Source organism: Ixodes scapularis, unplaced genomic scaffold (assembly GCF_016920785.2).
Source record: "Ixodes scapularis isolate PalLabHiFi unplaced genomic scaffold, ASM1692078v2 PGA_scaffold0__279_contigs__length_252992795, whole genome shotgun sequence".
Taxonomy (NCBI): domain Eukaryota; kingdom Metazoa; phylum Arthropoda; class Arachnida; order Ixodida; family Ixodidae; genus Ixodes; species Ixodes scapularis.
In genome coordinates, this window is record NW_024609835.1 from 83,849,938 (window position 1) to 83,865,361 (window position 15,424).

Consider the following 15,424-nt stretch of genomic DNA (forward strand, 5'->3'; position numbering starts at 1 on the left):
GTCGCCGTCGGCGTAACCGCGCGGTGCATTATGGTAAATGTCCCATAATGCACCGCGCGGGGAGCGGGACGAGGGGGGGAGGAGGGGCGGGGAAGGACGAGGGGAGGAGGAAGGAGGAGGGGGAGGAGGAAGGAGAAGGGGGAGGGGAGAAAGAGGTGGACGAGAAGGACTAGAAGGAGGAAGAGAAGGTAGGAGGGGAGTAGGAGTAGCAGGGAGGATGAGGAGGTGAGGAGGAGGAGTATATTCTTCCCTCAGTACCCTTCGCTCCTCCTCCCCAAGAGCTGCGCTCCAATGCGGGGTTACAAAATGTTGTAAACGTCTTTATATATATATTTTTTTTGCTTTTCAGCAATGGTTGGATTTCTGGAGCAATTCTGGACGTATTCGCCAAAGAGCCGCTACCAGTTAACAGCCCCCTTTGGTCGCAGCCAAATGTGAGTGTCACATCTAGAACTACTACAGCTGGTGCCTTCACAGTTCGCAGTGTCATTGGTCCACATATTTTGCGATATTGGCGACAACTGCTGTGGCTTACAAAGGCGGAGAACTATTTTCGCTGGTTTTATTGCCTCCCGATACTGAAATGACAATTGAAACGTACTGCTCACGTTCAGAAGTGATGTTAAACTTGATAAACAAAATTTGCTAATGACAATCGCACGATTGTATTTTGAACGGATGGCTACATTTTTTTGTTCCAAATGGCCGATTCCAGTTAGTGCTAGAAGGGCAGCCATTGGAGAGCGCGATGCGTCTCGAGAGACGTGGCGGTTCCAGCACGTTCGTGACATCAGGTTTACCTTCACGGGCGAAGCTAAGGGGAAGCTAGCATGGTTCTGAGCTTCGCCACTTGGTGACATCAATTCGCGTGAGAACTTGGCCGTTCGGAAAAACAACACTCCCCGCTCCCCGCAGGAGTTGAATAGGCGCGGGAAAGGAGGGAACTTCGGTTCGTCCAAGTTAGCGCCTTGGTGTCTGTTCACGCAAAAAATGAAAGACGTTTACAATTGTCTGTAATGCCGAAATATAGCGGAACTCTTGAGAAGGAGGACGGAGGGTACGCACCTCCGTACCCTCCCCTCTTCTTTTCCTGCTCCCCTCCCATTTAGCGGAAAATTTTCGGTAAATTTCCCGGTACACTTAGCGAAAATGTTTGCGCTAAACTTAGTGGGGAAATATTTCCGTTAAATTTAGCGGGAGGTGTAGTGAAAATTTTCCCGCTGAATTTAGTGGGGAAGTTTTTTTATAACGCAACGCGCGGTTACGCCCACTAGCATTATTACCATAATGCAGCGTGTGCGGTTACGCCGACGGTAACGCCGGTCAAGCCGGAAACGAGTGCCTAAGAGCTGCCCTCTAACAGTTCGAGGACACCTTAATACTTATGAGTTGTGAATGCGAAAGCATGCAGCCCATGACGTATTGCTTTCCCCTCGCATTGTCGAAGGGCCTCGTCCTCTTGCCGCTTACGCCTCCCGACGGCCAAGCGCGCGCTCCCGTGAAGTGTCCGCGCCGCGCTGAGCGGCATTGGCTGAGCTCGGCCGTGCAGCCACTCGGGAGTCTGCCTGTGCGGGCTCTGCTGGCTCGGCCAGCTCGGCGGCCTGACGCTCCCTCTCACCGGCGGCGGGGCTGCTGCGCCGCCGCCATGGAGAGGGCTTCTCTGGTGGCGTTCCTTGCAACTACGCCGCGCAAAAGCCAATGGGAGCCTCGTTCCTTCCAACTATGACGTGCTGCAGCCAATGGGAGCTTATCTATCAGATCGCTGCTACAGACGGCATCCTTAGCTCCATTAGGACGGGGGAGTTTATCTGGCGTTTGACGCTGCTTCGAAAGCTGATAACGCTGGTTCGCTCCATGAGACACTTCATGCTTTCGCATTAAATTGGTGTCTCTTTGGTGTGGCCAGAACGTGGACGACATTTAGACAATAAGCTAGGCGTTAGAGGTTTCTCGCAGTACACATTTAAAGGGACACTGCTTTTTCAAAGCGACTTCAGACATACCGAGATTGGACACCCATCACAAGTTGTACTATCACAATCAATATGAGTGCGAACAACGCTCCGCGGAGCCATCGATACTATCAGCGCCCCCTGGCGATTGCTCTTTGTGAACTATAAGTGAACCTTGCGGTCGAGACATATATCGTCTCTAGCGATTGCTACACCACTCTACACGTCCAGGTCGTCTGCTAGCAAAAAACGGTCGGCGAAACTGCGAAACTGTTAACCAATGACGAAGCACATTTTTCGCTAGCAATGTGCGCCAGCAAAGATATTTTGTATAAATATCTTTAGGTCAACGTTTTGATTAGTAAGTTTTAGTAGATTATTCCGATGACTTTGATAACAATACCCGATACTTCGCCGACACCTTTAAGCTTGCATAATATTGTTATCGTAGGTATCCAAACAATCAACTAAGATGGCCTATTACTTTCTTCGCGTGAGCTTTGCGAGAGCAAAAGATTGCCCATCAAACAGGGTATTGACGAGCTCAAACGTTTGCTGCTGAGGGAGGTGCTTTGTATAAACACTTTCTACGAAAGCAGTTATTTTTGTTATAGCCTTTCAGCTTTAGGGGAAAAAAAGAGGAAAAACTGCCGATTCTTTGTTCGTACTAACAGTGTTGCGCAGTGTACAAAGCCTATACAAATGGTGTAAAAAAACTTTCTAGGATGCAGTGACTTCGACTAATACATATTAAGATAGCACAGGAGGGTCATACATATCAATTTTCGGCCTTCTGAGATGGTGCTCACATGGGCCGGCATTAATTCGGTGGTTAAGATATTCTGTTTTGTGACGGCTGCTACCGCTTAGCTTTGTGTGACTACTGTAGTGTATACTCGAATATCTAAGTCCACTATTAGTGAACACGATTAATTGTCTACTTCTTTACAGAGCTTATGTTTAAGTGATCATTGCGATTTACAGAATTCGCATCGCAAACGGCAAGACGCAGGATATGCTTGTTTGCAGTGACTATTTTGAGATTTCATCAAAATCATTAGAATTGTTCTGTTTATGCCCATGTTATGGCTAGGATTCTGTGTCTACGGAGTTTATTTCTCATAAATCCAGAGCGATTTTTTCAGAGTTTATTGTTCACCGAAAATTCGGGGTTTATGGGAGGATATTTTTGTTAGATTCCCAATTCTATCAAATTCTGAGTTTATTCTAATGTGTTCCCCATCTTTCAAAATTTAAACAATAAAATTAAAAGAGTGGAACGCGGTAGCAAAACACATAAAAATAAATTACTGCTTGTTTCCAAGTCGTGCAAGCGTGCCTTGCGCGGCCCAGTCATTAGCGTGTCTGGCTTGCAAACGAACGGTTGTGGGTTCGAATCCTGCCTAAAATTCTTCAAATATTTCTTAAAGGCAAATGAAATGAATTGGTAACTGCATCGAATTTTAATTCATTTTACGTCATGTTCTGCAATCACTCACAGGGGGCTCGTCACTGTAGTGCAGACGGCAAAAGTGAGGGGGTTCCGTCACTGTAGTGCGGTAGGCAAAAGTGAGGGGCCCCGTCCCCGAATGCGGCCTATGTCTAAAGAAACGGTAAAAGCGCTTATAATTTATACGCGCTTTAACCTAAGTACCCCCCCCCCCCCCTTTCCACCGTGTTAACACACACGGCCGACAATTTGATCATGCGGCATTATTGAAAGTTAGGAAGGGCCCTTCACTGTAGTGCGGTAGGCAAAAGTGAGGGGCTGTTGCGCCTTGAGGGCGCTCGTAGGGGAAAGGAACAGGACGACCCAGCTCTGGTGAACGATTTACTTCAACTTCCCCTTTTCTCCTTCCCGCTCCCATACCCGCGCGCTAGGAAGGATCGGTTAAACCTTAATTTTCAACACACTCCCCCCCAAATGAGCAAGCCGCTCATTTGATCACCAGGTCTCCGATGGGTAGAGCAGCTGCACGGGCCTTCGTGTGCATGTACCCGAGGGTAACCTGATCGCGCAGGATCGCACGTGGCCGTCTCTACCGTGAAAGTCCTCGATGACGCGGACGGTTCTCCACAGGTGACGTGGGGTGTTGTCATCGTGCAGCAAAACTACGTCCCCAACTTTCGGTGTACAGCTGTCAGCGGGTCGGGCGAGATGTGCTGAGCGAAGCTCTTGGAGATATTCTTGCTTCCAACGTTTCCAGAATTGGTCCATGAGGCGCTGCCGATATTTCCAGCGGCGGGAAAGGGTTTCCTTAGATGACACCTGGGGCGGTTCCACCTCGGGTAGAGTGGTCAGTCTTCTCTCGATGAGCAAATGTGCTGGAGTCAAGGCTCCCGGCTCGCCAGGATCTGCGTGGAGGTATGTCAAGGGCCGCGAGTTTACGGTAGCCTCAACGTCAACCAAGATAGTCGTCAGTTCCTCGAACGATAGGCTCTGCCGTCCAAGAACCTTTCGGAGGCAGACCTTTACCGAACGCACCAGTCGTTCCCACCAACCGCCCCACCATGCCGCTCTTTCCACGATGAACTTCCACGTGATTCGCTGAGAGCTGCAGTAATCCTGCAACACTGGGTTGCGCATCATTTCCCACACAGCCCTCAAGTCTTTCGCAGCCCTTTTGAACGTAAGAGCTTTATCACTGTAAATCGTGCTCGGTATTCCTTTACGAGCCACAAAGCGTCGAAGGGCCAGAAGCCAGGGTGTCGTGGCTACGGAAGAGACGAGCTCTAGGTGTACAGCTCGAGTGGTTGCGCAAGTGAAAAGGGCAATGTACGCCTTTACGTCGTCACCGTCGGTCTTGACGAACAAAGGTCCCGCAAAATCGACTCCTACGACTTGGAATGGGTGACCCTCGAGGACTCTGTCCCGCGGTAGCGGTGCGACTGGTGCACTGGCTGGCTGTGCAGAAAAGCGTCGGCATACTCGACACTGGCTGATCACCGCCTTTACCGTTCTCCGGGCGCTGAGCTGCCAAAACCTCCCACGTAACTCCGTCATCGTCGCCTGAACGCTTCCATGCAAGGTGCGCTGATGGGCTGAGGCGGCTATTAGCTTACTCAGATGATGATCTCTCGGTAGAATAATGGGATGCCTAACACTCTCTGGAAGTAAGGCGTGCTGTAATCGACCCCGGATCCGTATAACGCCAGTCTCGTTAATGAAAGGTTGTAGATCCTTTATCTTTGATCTCGCCGAGATTTCTTCACTTCGGGAGAGGGCACGAATCTCAGCATCAAAGCATTCATGCTGAGCATGTTTGATCCACAAGTGCTCTGCGTCTCGAATTTCCGCTGCCGACAATGAGAGCTCCGTTGACTCTGTCGGTAGTCGACAATTTTGGACGAAGCGAAGGACCCAAGCCGTGACCCGCAGCATCCTCGTGTAGCTTCCAAAGTTCTCCAAAGTCAGAAGCGGGTTAGGTACACTTGCATCGTTGAGCAAGACATTCACTTTATGTCGTCTTTCCGCTTCGATATCGCTTGGCAGACGATTGGCTGGAGACGCCGCAGGAGGCCAGTCTTCCAGGTCACGCCTAAGCCAATCTGGTCCGAACCACCACTCATCGTGAACACTGAGCTGCCTCACGGTCTTTCCTCTAGTCATCAAGTCAGCCGGATTCATGGTACCAGGACAGTGGTGCCAGCTGGAGGGATCACTCTTGGCTTGGATTTCCGTTACCCGGTTGCATACGAATGGTTTCCAATCTGTCGAAGATCCCCTGATCCAACCCAGCGTTTTCATGGAGTCCGTCCAGTGCCATACTTCGATGCCAGTGTGAAATACGTTTGTTCGCAAGAATACATCAAGTCGAGCTCCCAATAGTGCTCCCATCAATTCGAGACGCGGCAGGGACAGCGTCTTGAGAGGAGCAACTCTGGCTTTCGCGATAATTAAAGTCACGATAACATCTCCTGTGCTGTTCACGACGCGCAAGTATGCACAGGCCCCGTATGCGCTGGGACTGGCGTCGGTGAATATATGTAGTTGCAAAGAATTCAGTTTCCCATCCATTCGCAGGAGACATCTCGGTGTTATGACTAACCCTAGATCTCTCAATTCGGTGGACCATGCCGTCCATTCTTCACGTAGGTCATCTGGCAGCTCATCGTCCCATCCTACTCCTCGCTGCCACATTCGCTGGAACAGCATCTTCACCCGGATGACATAGGGGGCAATGAATCCAAGAGGATCGAAAATTCAAGCAGAAGCTTGCAGCACGGAGCGCTTAGTATTTCGGTTAGAGTTGAGTATACTGAGCAAGTGCACACCTGAGAAACTAAAAGAATCAGCCGTTCTGTCCCAGACCAGACCTAAAACCTTAGTTATTGCGTGTGAGTGAATAGGCGTGTCTTTGCATGATCTCTCATTACCGCCTTCTTGCTGATCAAAGGTTTGCTGGTGGTAAGGACAATTTGTGCTCCATTGGCGAAGCTCCATTCCAGCCTCTTGGAGGAGCCTTTTCGCACCGCTTGCGAGATTCGCGGCTTCTTCCGCGCTTGCCGCTCCTGTCAGCATGTCATCAACGTAGAACGAGCGAAGTAGAGTATCTGCGATGGGTTTCCTCTGGTCTCTCGCAGATTCCAGGTGATGGCGTAGGGTCGCTGCAAGTAGAAATGGGCTCGCAGTAGTCCCAAAGGGTACTCTTGTCATTCGCCATTCCTCTATGACAGGCAGTGGCTCGTGCGGTCGAGGTGCGCTGGAAAACCACAGGAAGCGAAGGGCATCCCTGTCTGCTTTTGCGATGGCTATCTGCAGGAAGGCCTTCTGTATGTCGGCAGTGACCGCCACTTTTTGCACTCGGAACCGGAGCAGCACTGGCAGGAGCTCCGTGTTCATCTTCGGGCCCGTCTCAAGGTGGTCGTTCAGGGATCTAGTGTTTGGTCCGTGAGCTGAGGCGTCGAAGACGACTCGAAGCTTCGTTGTCGCTGAGTCCGCTCGAACCACTGCTCGATGAGGCATGTAGCAGGCCGGTCCACTGTTCTGGCTGTCCTCTTCGACTCTTTCTGCATGCCCATCCACCATATAGCGTCTAATTTCCTCGTCGTACTCTGTAGCGGTGCCATCCCGCTTCAGTCGTCTGATCAGGCTGTGTAGTCTTTTGTGGGCTACATCATAGTTGTTTTCCAGGACTGGTGAGGGGTCCTTCCAGGGGAGAGCGACTTGATAGCGCCCTCCTTTCATCGTGATGTTTTCGTTGAAGTGTTCGATTACGTTTTTGTGATCCTGCATTGTCGTCGTTGGCTCGTCCACGATGCCAAGGCTGTCTAATTCTCAAAACTTTTGCAAAGCGATAAAATCATCTTCGTGACTAGCCCTAACGCTGAGAGCACGCACACCCGCATTCATAGAACATGATAGCACCTGCGCTGCGCTGGTAGGCCCTTGGAAGGTCCATCCTAGCAGAGTTGAAATGGCCACCAACTCGGTGGCAATTTCAGCACGTCGGATCTCTCCCGTGAGAAGTCGCCGCATCTGGTCAGCCCCTATCAGAAGGCTTATACCAGCTTCTGATTTCACTGAGGGGAACATCAACTCGTCCGCGAGCTCGCCTGAGAGGGTTCGTATGAACGAGTGGTCGACCGGTGTTTCTGCAAGCTCCTGACATGAACGGGACAACCACGGCCTCCAATATATGGCTCGCCGTAGCGTACTGGCTTCGCAGATGGAGACGCACGACCTTTAAGTGTTGGCTGGGAATGTTTGTTTCTGTGCTTGCAAAAGTGTTAAATTTCAAGTCGAGGTGCCCTATAGTGTCCAGTTGAAACTTTGTGGCCACATCTTCTCGGATGAATGTTTCTGGCTTCCACCATCTGCGATGCCGCGGATGTATGCAGGTTTCTTGTCAGTCACAATCCAGCCCCTGAAAGTCTGCAGGAGAACGCCGTTGCCGCCAGGTGAAGATGTGGAACCTGCCGTTAAGACGTCGGTGGCCTCTCCGCTCTTGGCCGTAGCTCCCCGATGAGCTGAGTTTGACCGCCACTCTGGGTTGCACATAGAGACGGCATGTCTCCCGCTGCACGTGGTACATCGAGCCTTGGTGCGACAATCCTTAGAGCGATGGCCTCTTTTCGTGCATCGGAAACATCGGCTGTCCTGTGCAAGGCGCCTTTTCTTCTCATCTAAGGAGCTCCCGGAAGAACATGTGCTGGCAGCATCATTCTCCTTTCCAAAGAAAAAACAAGCGTCCTCTAGATGACTTGAGTTTTGCAGCACCATTGTTGAAGGAACCGATATAGCCTGTCGAGGTCTGGAAGTCCATGGTGAAAGATTTGCCGATGGACGCTCGTCACGTGAGGATCGCTCGCGGCTCTCGATTTCCACCCGTAGAAATTGTAGCAGCTTAGCCAGCTCTTCTCCCGTATTCCTCGATGTATCAACCATAATCTCACAACGCGTCGCACTACTGGAAGTGGCTGCAGTCTGTTCGGAGAGAGTAGGAGAAGCCAGTTGTGGCATATAGCTCTTGATGCGGTAGTAGTCCACTACGATGTGTGATGGCAAGCTGTTCAGAAGTATATCAACCAGCATAGTTGCGTATGTGTCACTCGAAATACCCAGGGAACGCAAGCCACGGATGTTTGTTTGCACGTGATCGTAGACGTTCCGTAGTCCCTGTACGTGACGTCACGCTCAGACTTCACAGCTGGTATCCTACGCAGTCTTCCCAGATATTCGCGTTCGATTCGTTGTTTATCACCGAACCGCTCAGTCAGCATCTCTACCGCATCTTGGTAACATGCCGCAGTGGCTTGTAGTCCAGAAATCGTGCTGGCTGCTGGTCCAACGAGAAGTGAGCGCAAGTCCTGCAACTTCTCCGGCTCAGAAAGACTTGTGTTGCGGTGTATCGCGACGTCGAATTGCTCCCAAAATGGTTGCCATTCTGTAAGCTCACCTTGGAACTGCAGCAGTTGTAGTTTCGGGAGCTTGATTCTAGTCAAGTAGGAGCTGTTGCCTTTGTTGCCTCCGGAGCGTGGCGGTTGCGGTGTCGTCTGGGGTCGAACCTCACTGATAATCCTTGCGACCTCGTCCTCGAAGTCAGCCACGGTGTTGTAGTCCTCCTCCAAGTCGTTGTCGTCGATGAGGGGCTCTATCTCCTCATTGACCTTCCGAAGCTCTTCGTTGCTAGCAAGCAGTCTGTCACGCAAACTTTCAAGTCTCTTGGAGTCCATAGGGTCCGACTCTAGCGCAGCTCGTATCTCATTTACGAGCTTGGTGTTCCGGCTGCGTCGAACCGCTCGTTTCTTCTTTAGTCGATCCATATTCACCAATGCGGCGTCCAACTTTGTTCAACTCCCGGGTTTCGGCACCAAAATGTTGCGCCTTGAGGGCGCTCGTAGGGGAAAGGAACAGGACGACCCAGCTCTGGTGAACGATTTACTTCAACTTCCCCTTTTCTCCTTCCCGCTCCCATACCCGCGCGCTAGGAAGGATCGGTTAAACCTTAATTTTCAACAGGGCCCCGTCCCCCATGGCGGCCTATGTCTAAAGAAACGGTAAGAGCGCTTATAATTAATACGCGCTTTAACCTAAGCCCCCCCCCCTTTCCACCGTGTTAACACACACGGCCGACAATTCGATCATGCGGCATTATTGGAAGTTACGAAGGGCCCTTCACTGTAGTGCGGTAGGCAAAATTGAGGGGCCTTGTCCCCCGTTGCGGCCTATGTCTAAAGAAACGCTAAGAGCGCTTATAATTTATACGCGCTTTAACCTAAGTCCCCCCCCCCTTTCCCCTGTGTTAACACACACGACCGACAATTTGATCATGCGGCGTTATTGAAAGTTACGAAGGGCCCTTCACTGTAGTGCGGTAGTCAAAAGTGAGGGGTCCCGTCCCCGGTGCGGCCTATGTCTAAAGAAACGGTAAGAGCGCTTATAATTTATACGCGCTTTAACCTAAGTCCCCCCCCCCCCTTTACCCCGTGTTAACACATATGACTGACAATTTGATCATGCGGCGTTATTGAAAGTTACGAAGAACCCTTCACTGTAGTGCGGTAGGCAAAAGTGAGGGGCCCCGTCCCCCGGTGCGGCCTATGTCTAAAGAAACGGTAAGAGCGCTTATAATTTATACGCGCTTTAACCTAAGTTCCCCCCCTTTCCACCGTGTTAACACACACGGCCGACAATTCGATCATGCGGCATTACTGAAAGTTACGAAGGGCCCTTCACTGTAGTGCGGTAGGCAAAAGTGAGGGGCCCCTTCCCCGGTGCGGCCTATGTCTAAAGGAACGGTAAGAGCGCTTATAATTTATACGCGCTTTAACCTAAGTCCCCCCCCCTTTCCCCCGTGTTAATACACACGGCCGACAATTTGATCATGTGGCATTATGAAAGTTACGAAGGGCCCTTCACTGTAGTGCGGTAGGCAAAAGTGAGGGGCCTTGTCCCCCGTGGCGGCCTATGTCTAAAGAAACGGTAAGAGCGCTTATAATTTATACGCGCTTTAACCTAAGTCCCCCCCCCCTTTCCACCGTGTTAACACACACGGCCGACAATTCGATCATGCGGCAATATTGAAAGTTATGAAGGGCCCTTCAGTGTAGTGCGGTAGGCAAAAGTGAGGGGCCCCGTCCCCGGTGCGGCCTATGTCTAAAGAAACGGTAAGAGCGCTTATAATTTATACGCGCTTTAACCTAAGTCCCCCCCCCTTTCCCCCGTGTTAACACACACGGCCCACAATTTGATCATGCGGCATTATTGAAAGTTACGAAGGGCCCTTCACTGAAGTGCGGTAGGCAAAAGTGAGGGGCCCCGTCCCCCGGTGCGGCCTATATCTAAAGAAACGGTAAGAGCGCTTATAATTTATACGCGCTTTAACCTAAGTCCCCCCCTCCCTTTCCCCCGTGTTAACACACACGGCCGACAATTCGATCATGCGGCATTATTGAAAGTTACGAAGGGCCCTTCAGTGTAGTGCGGTAGGCAAAAGTGAGGGGCCCCGTCCCCCGGTGCGGCCTATGTCTAAAGAAGCGGTAAGAGCGCTTATAATTTATACGCGCTTTAAACTAAGTCCCCCCCTTTCCCCCGTGTTAACACACACGGCCGACAATTCGATCATGCGGCATTATTGAAAGTTATGAAGGGCTCTTCAGTGTAGTGCGGTAGGCAAAAATGAGGTGCCCCGTCCCCCGGTGCGGCCTATGTCTAAAGAAACGGTAAGAGCGCTTATAATATATACGCGCTTTGACCTAAGTCCGCCCCCTTTCCCTCCCCTTACAAAAATGATCAATGAGTTTGAATTCAGTTTCTATTCAATTCAATGACTTTCAATTGAAACTCGTTTCATATATTTGTAAGGGTCGTGTTAACATACACGGCCGACAATTCGATCATGCGGCATTATTGAAAGTTACGAAGGGCTCTTCAGTGTAGTGCGGTAGGCAAAAGTGAGGGGCCCCGTCCCCCGGTGCGGCCTATGTCTAAAGAAACGGTAAGAGCGCTGATAATTTATACGCGCTTTAACCTAAGTCCCCCCCCTTTCCCCCGTGTTAACACACACGGCCGACAATTCGATCATGCGGCATTATTGAAAGTTACGAAGGGCCCTTCACTGTAGTGCGGTAGGCAAAATTGAGGGGCCTTGTCCCCCGTGGCGGCCTATGTCTAAAGAAACGGTAAGAGCGCTTATAATTTATACGCGCTTTAACCTAGGTCGCCCCCCCCCCCTTTCCCCCGTGTTAACACACACGACCGACAATTTGATCATGCGGCGTTATTGAAAGTTACGAAGGGCCCTTCACTGTAGTGCGGTAGGCAAAAGTGAGGGGCCCCGTCCCCCGTGGCGGCCTATGTCTAAAGAAAGGGTAAGAGCGCTTATAATTTATACGCGCTTTAACCTAAGTCCCGCCCCCCATTCCACCGTGTTAACACACACGGCCGACAATTCGATCATGCGGCATTATAGAAAGTTACCAAGGGCCCTTCACTGTAGTGCGGTAGGCAAAATTGAGGAACCTTGTCCCCCGTGGCGGCCTATGTCTAAAGAAACGATAAGAGCGCTTATAATTTATACGCGCTTTGACCAAAGTCCCCCCCCCCCCTTTCCACCGTGTTAACACACACGGCCGACAATTCGATCATGCGGCATTATTGGAAGTTACGAAGGGCCCTTCACTGTAGTGCGGTAGGCAAAATTGAGGGGCCTTGTCCCCCGTGGCGGCCTATGTCTAAAGAAACGGTAAGAGCGCTTATAATTTATACGCACTTTAACCTAAGTCCCCCCCCCCCCTTTCCCCTGTGTTAACACACACGACCGACAATTTGATCATGCGGCGTTATTGAAAGTTACGAAGGGCCCTTCACTGTAGTGCGGTAGGCAAAAGTGAGGGGTCCCGTCCCCGGTGCGGCCTATGTCTAAAGAAACGGTAAGAGCGCTTATAATTTATACGCGCTTTAACCTAAGTCCCCCCCCCCTTTACCCCGTGTTAACACACATGACTGACAATTTGATCATGCGGCGTTATTGAAAGTTACGAAGAACCCTTCACTGTAGTGCGGTAGGCAAAAGTGAGGGGCCCCGTCCCCCGGTGCGGCCTATGTCTAAAGAAACGGTAAGAGCGCTTATAATTTATACGCGCTTTGACCTAAGTTCCCCCCCTTTCCACCGTGTTAACACACACGGCCGACAATTCGATCATGCGGCATTACTGAAAGTTACGAAGGGCCCTTCACTGTAGTGCGGTAGGCAAAAAAAAGGGGCCCCGCCCCCGGTGCGGCCTATGTCTAAAGAAACGGTAAGAGCGCTTATAATTTATACGCGCTTTAACCTAAGTCCCCCCCCCCGTTTCCCCCGTGTTAACACACACGGCCGACAATTTGATCATGCGGCATTATTGAAAGTTACGAAGGGCCCTTCACTGTAGTGCGGTAGGCAAAAGTGAGGGGCCTTGTCCCCCGTGGCGGCCTATGTCTAAAGAAACGGTAAGAGCGCTTATAATTTATACGCGCTTTAACCTAAGTCCCCCCCCCCCCTTTCCACCGTCTTAACACACACGGCCGACAATTCGATCATGCGGCAATATTGAAAGTTATGAAGGGCCCTTCAGTGTAGTGCGGTAGGCAAAAGTGAGGGGCCCCGTCCCCGGTGCGGCCTATGTCTAAAGAAACGGTAAGAGCGCTTATAATTTATACGCGCTTTAACCTAAGTCCCCCCCCCCTTTCCCCCGTGTTAACACACACGGCCCACAATTTGATCATGCGGCATTATTGAAAGTTACGAAGGGCCCTTCACTGTAGTGCGGTAGGCAAAAGTGAGGGGCCCCGTCCCCCGGTGCGGCCTATATCTAAAGAAACGGTAAGAGCGCTTATAATTTATACGCGCTTTAACCTAAGTCCCCCCCTCCCTTTCCCCCGTGTTAACACGCACGGCCGACAATTCGATCATGCGGCATTATTGAAAGTTACGAAGGGCCCTTCAGTGTAGTGCGGTAGGCAAAAGTGAGGGGCCCCGTCCCCCGGTGCGGCCTATGTCTAAAGAAGCGGTAAGAGCGCTTATAATTTATACGCGCTTTAAACTAAGTCCCCCCCTTTCCCCCATGTTAACACACACGGCCGACAATTCGATCATGCGGCATTATTGAAAGTTATGAAGGGCTCTTCAGTGTAGTGCGGTAGGCAAAAATGAGGTGCCCCGTCCCCCGGTGCGGCCTATGTCTAAAGAAACGGTAAGAGCGTTTATAATTTATACGCGCTTTGACCTAAGTCCGCCCCCTTTCCCTCCCCTTACAAAAATGATCAATGAGTTTGAATTCAGTTTCTATTCAATTCAATGACTTTCAATTGAAACTCGTTTCATATATTTGTAAGGGTCGTGTTAACACACACGGCCGACAATTCGATCATGCGGCATTATTGAAAGTTACGAAGGGCTCTTCAGTGTAGTGCGGTAGGCAAAAGTGAGGGGCCCCGTCCCCCGGTGCGGCCTATGTCTAAAGAAACGGTAAGAGCGCTTATAATTTATACGCGCTTTAACCTAAGTCCCCCCCCCTTTTCCCCGTGTTAACACACACGGCCGACAATCCGATCATGCGGCATTATTGAAAGTTACGAATAGCTCTTCAGTGTAGTGCGGTAGGCAAAAGTGAGGGGCCCCGTCCCCCGGTGCGGCCTATGTCTAAAGAAACGGTAAGAGCGCTTATAATTTATACGCGCTTTAACCTAAGTCCCCCCCCCCCCTTTCCCCCGTGTTAATACACACGGCCGACAATTCGATCATGCGGCATTATTGAAAGTTACGAAGGGCTCTTCAGTGTAGTGCGGTAGGCAAAAATGACGTGCCCCGTCCCCCGGTGCGGCCTATGTCTAAAGAAACGGTAAGAGCGCTTATAATTTATACGCGCTTTAACCTAAGTACCCCCCCCCCCCCTTTTCTCCTTGTTAACACACACGGCCGACAATATAGAAGAAATGGAGGATTACTGACATCTATTAAGCTCACAGTGATTACGCCCATGCAATTTCCATTAAAGCCAAGAAAGACGCTAAGCTGTGCGGCCAATATTTCAACGAGCTGAAATCCTGCCGTCAGCGTCCTTGTTTTTCAAAGACAATCACTCCATCACGTCCCCCAAAGACATAGCACAACTCCTAGATTCTCAGTTCTCTTCTATTTTCTGCTCTATTTCTCCTGTTCTAGATGGTGACCTTCTAGTCCAGCATATTAAAGTTTTCTTCTCCCACCCTGGCACTTTCCTCCCAAGCGTACGCCTGTCTGTTGATGATCTGCATGAACTGCCCGTCTGATTCGTCCCTCTCAGTGTGCAGGGCCGGATGAACTCGGCCCTGCTTTCATTAAGTCTCTCTACCCTTACTTATCTTTCTCTATGCTCTCCCTTTTCCAATCTTTGCTCGACCACTCCTATGTGCCTCCTTCCTATACGAAGGTCCTCGTGACACCTGTCCACAACGGTAAGTGGAAACGCCTGAATGGTCCTTCCATCTACAGGCCCATCTCCATCACGTCTATCCTCTGCCGCACATTCGAAACAACCAACAACCAGCAACTCCTCCGTTTCTTGAATGACAACAGCCTCATCTCTAATTTCCAACACGGATTCAGACCTAATCGAAGTTGCGAGACGGCACTCGCAACGGTAGTGCACCACGTCAGCAACAATCTGGACGACCGCAGCCTGATTGACATCATCCAACTCGATTTGTGCAGTGTATTCGACTCCCTTGACCAATTTATCCTCCTTCAGAAAATCGCACTATCAGGTTTTCCGCGGTTCCCGACTACTCTGGCTGGGCCGTTTTGTTATCGGTCGTTCCCACCGTGTATTGTCAGAGACTTGGTCGTGTATTGTTTCACGGCCAAGTCTCTGAAGAGTTTGCAATAACCTCTGGAGCGCCCCCGGGCTCGGTTTTGGAGCCAGCTATCTTCCTCTTGTACGCAAACGGCATGCCCACATCTCCAGAGTGTCTTCTCCTTCAGTATGCAAATGACGTCACCATACTTGTCCTA

At 50.7% G+C, this 15,424-nt stretch overlaps 1 protein-coding gene across 1 annotated transcript in view; it reads left to right on the forward strand.

Annotated features, from left to right (window-relative positions):
• Window positions 1-15,424, forward strand: part of LOC115322726 (glyoxylate/hydroxypyruvate reductase A-like) — a 134,210-nt gene that overhangs the window by 109,233 nt on the left and 9,553 nt on the right. Inside the window, exon 11 of the mRNA XM_042292331.1 lies at window positions 350-434. Within this exon, the coding sequence (XP_042148265.1) occupies window positions 350-434 (85 nt within the window). The remainder of the gene's footprint in view (window positions 1-349; window positions 435-15,424) is intronic.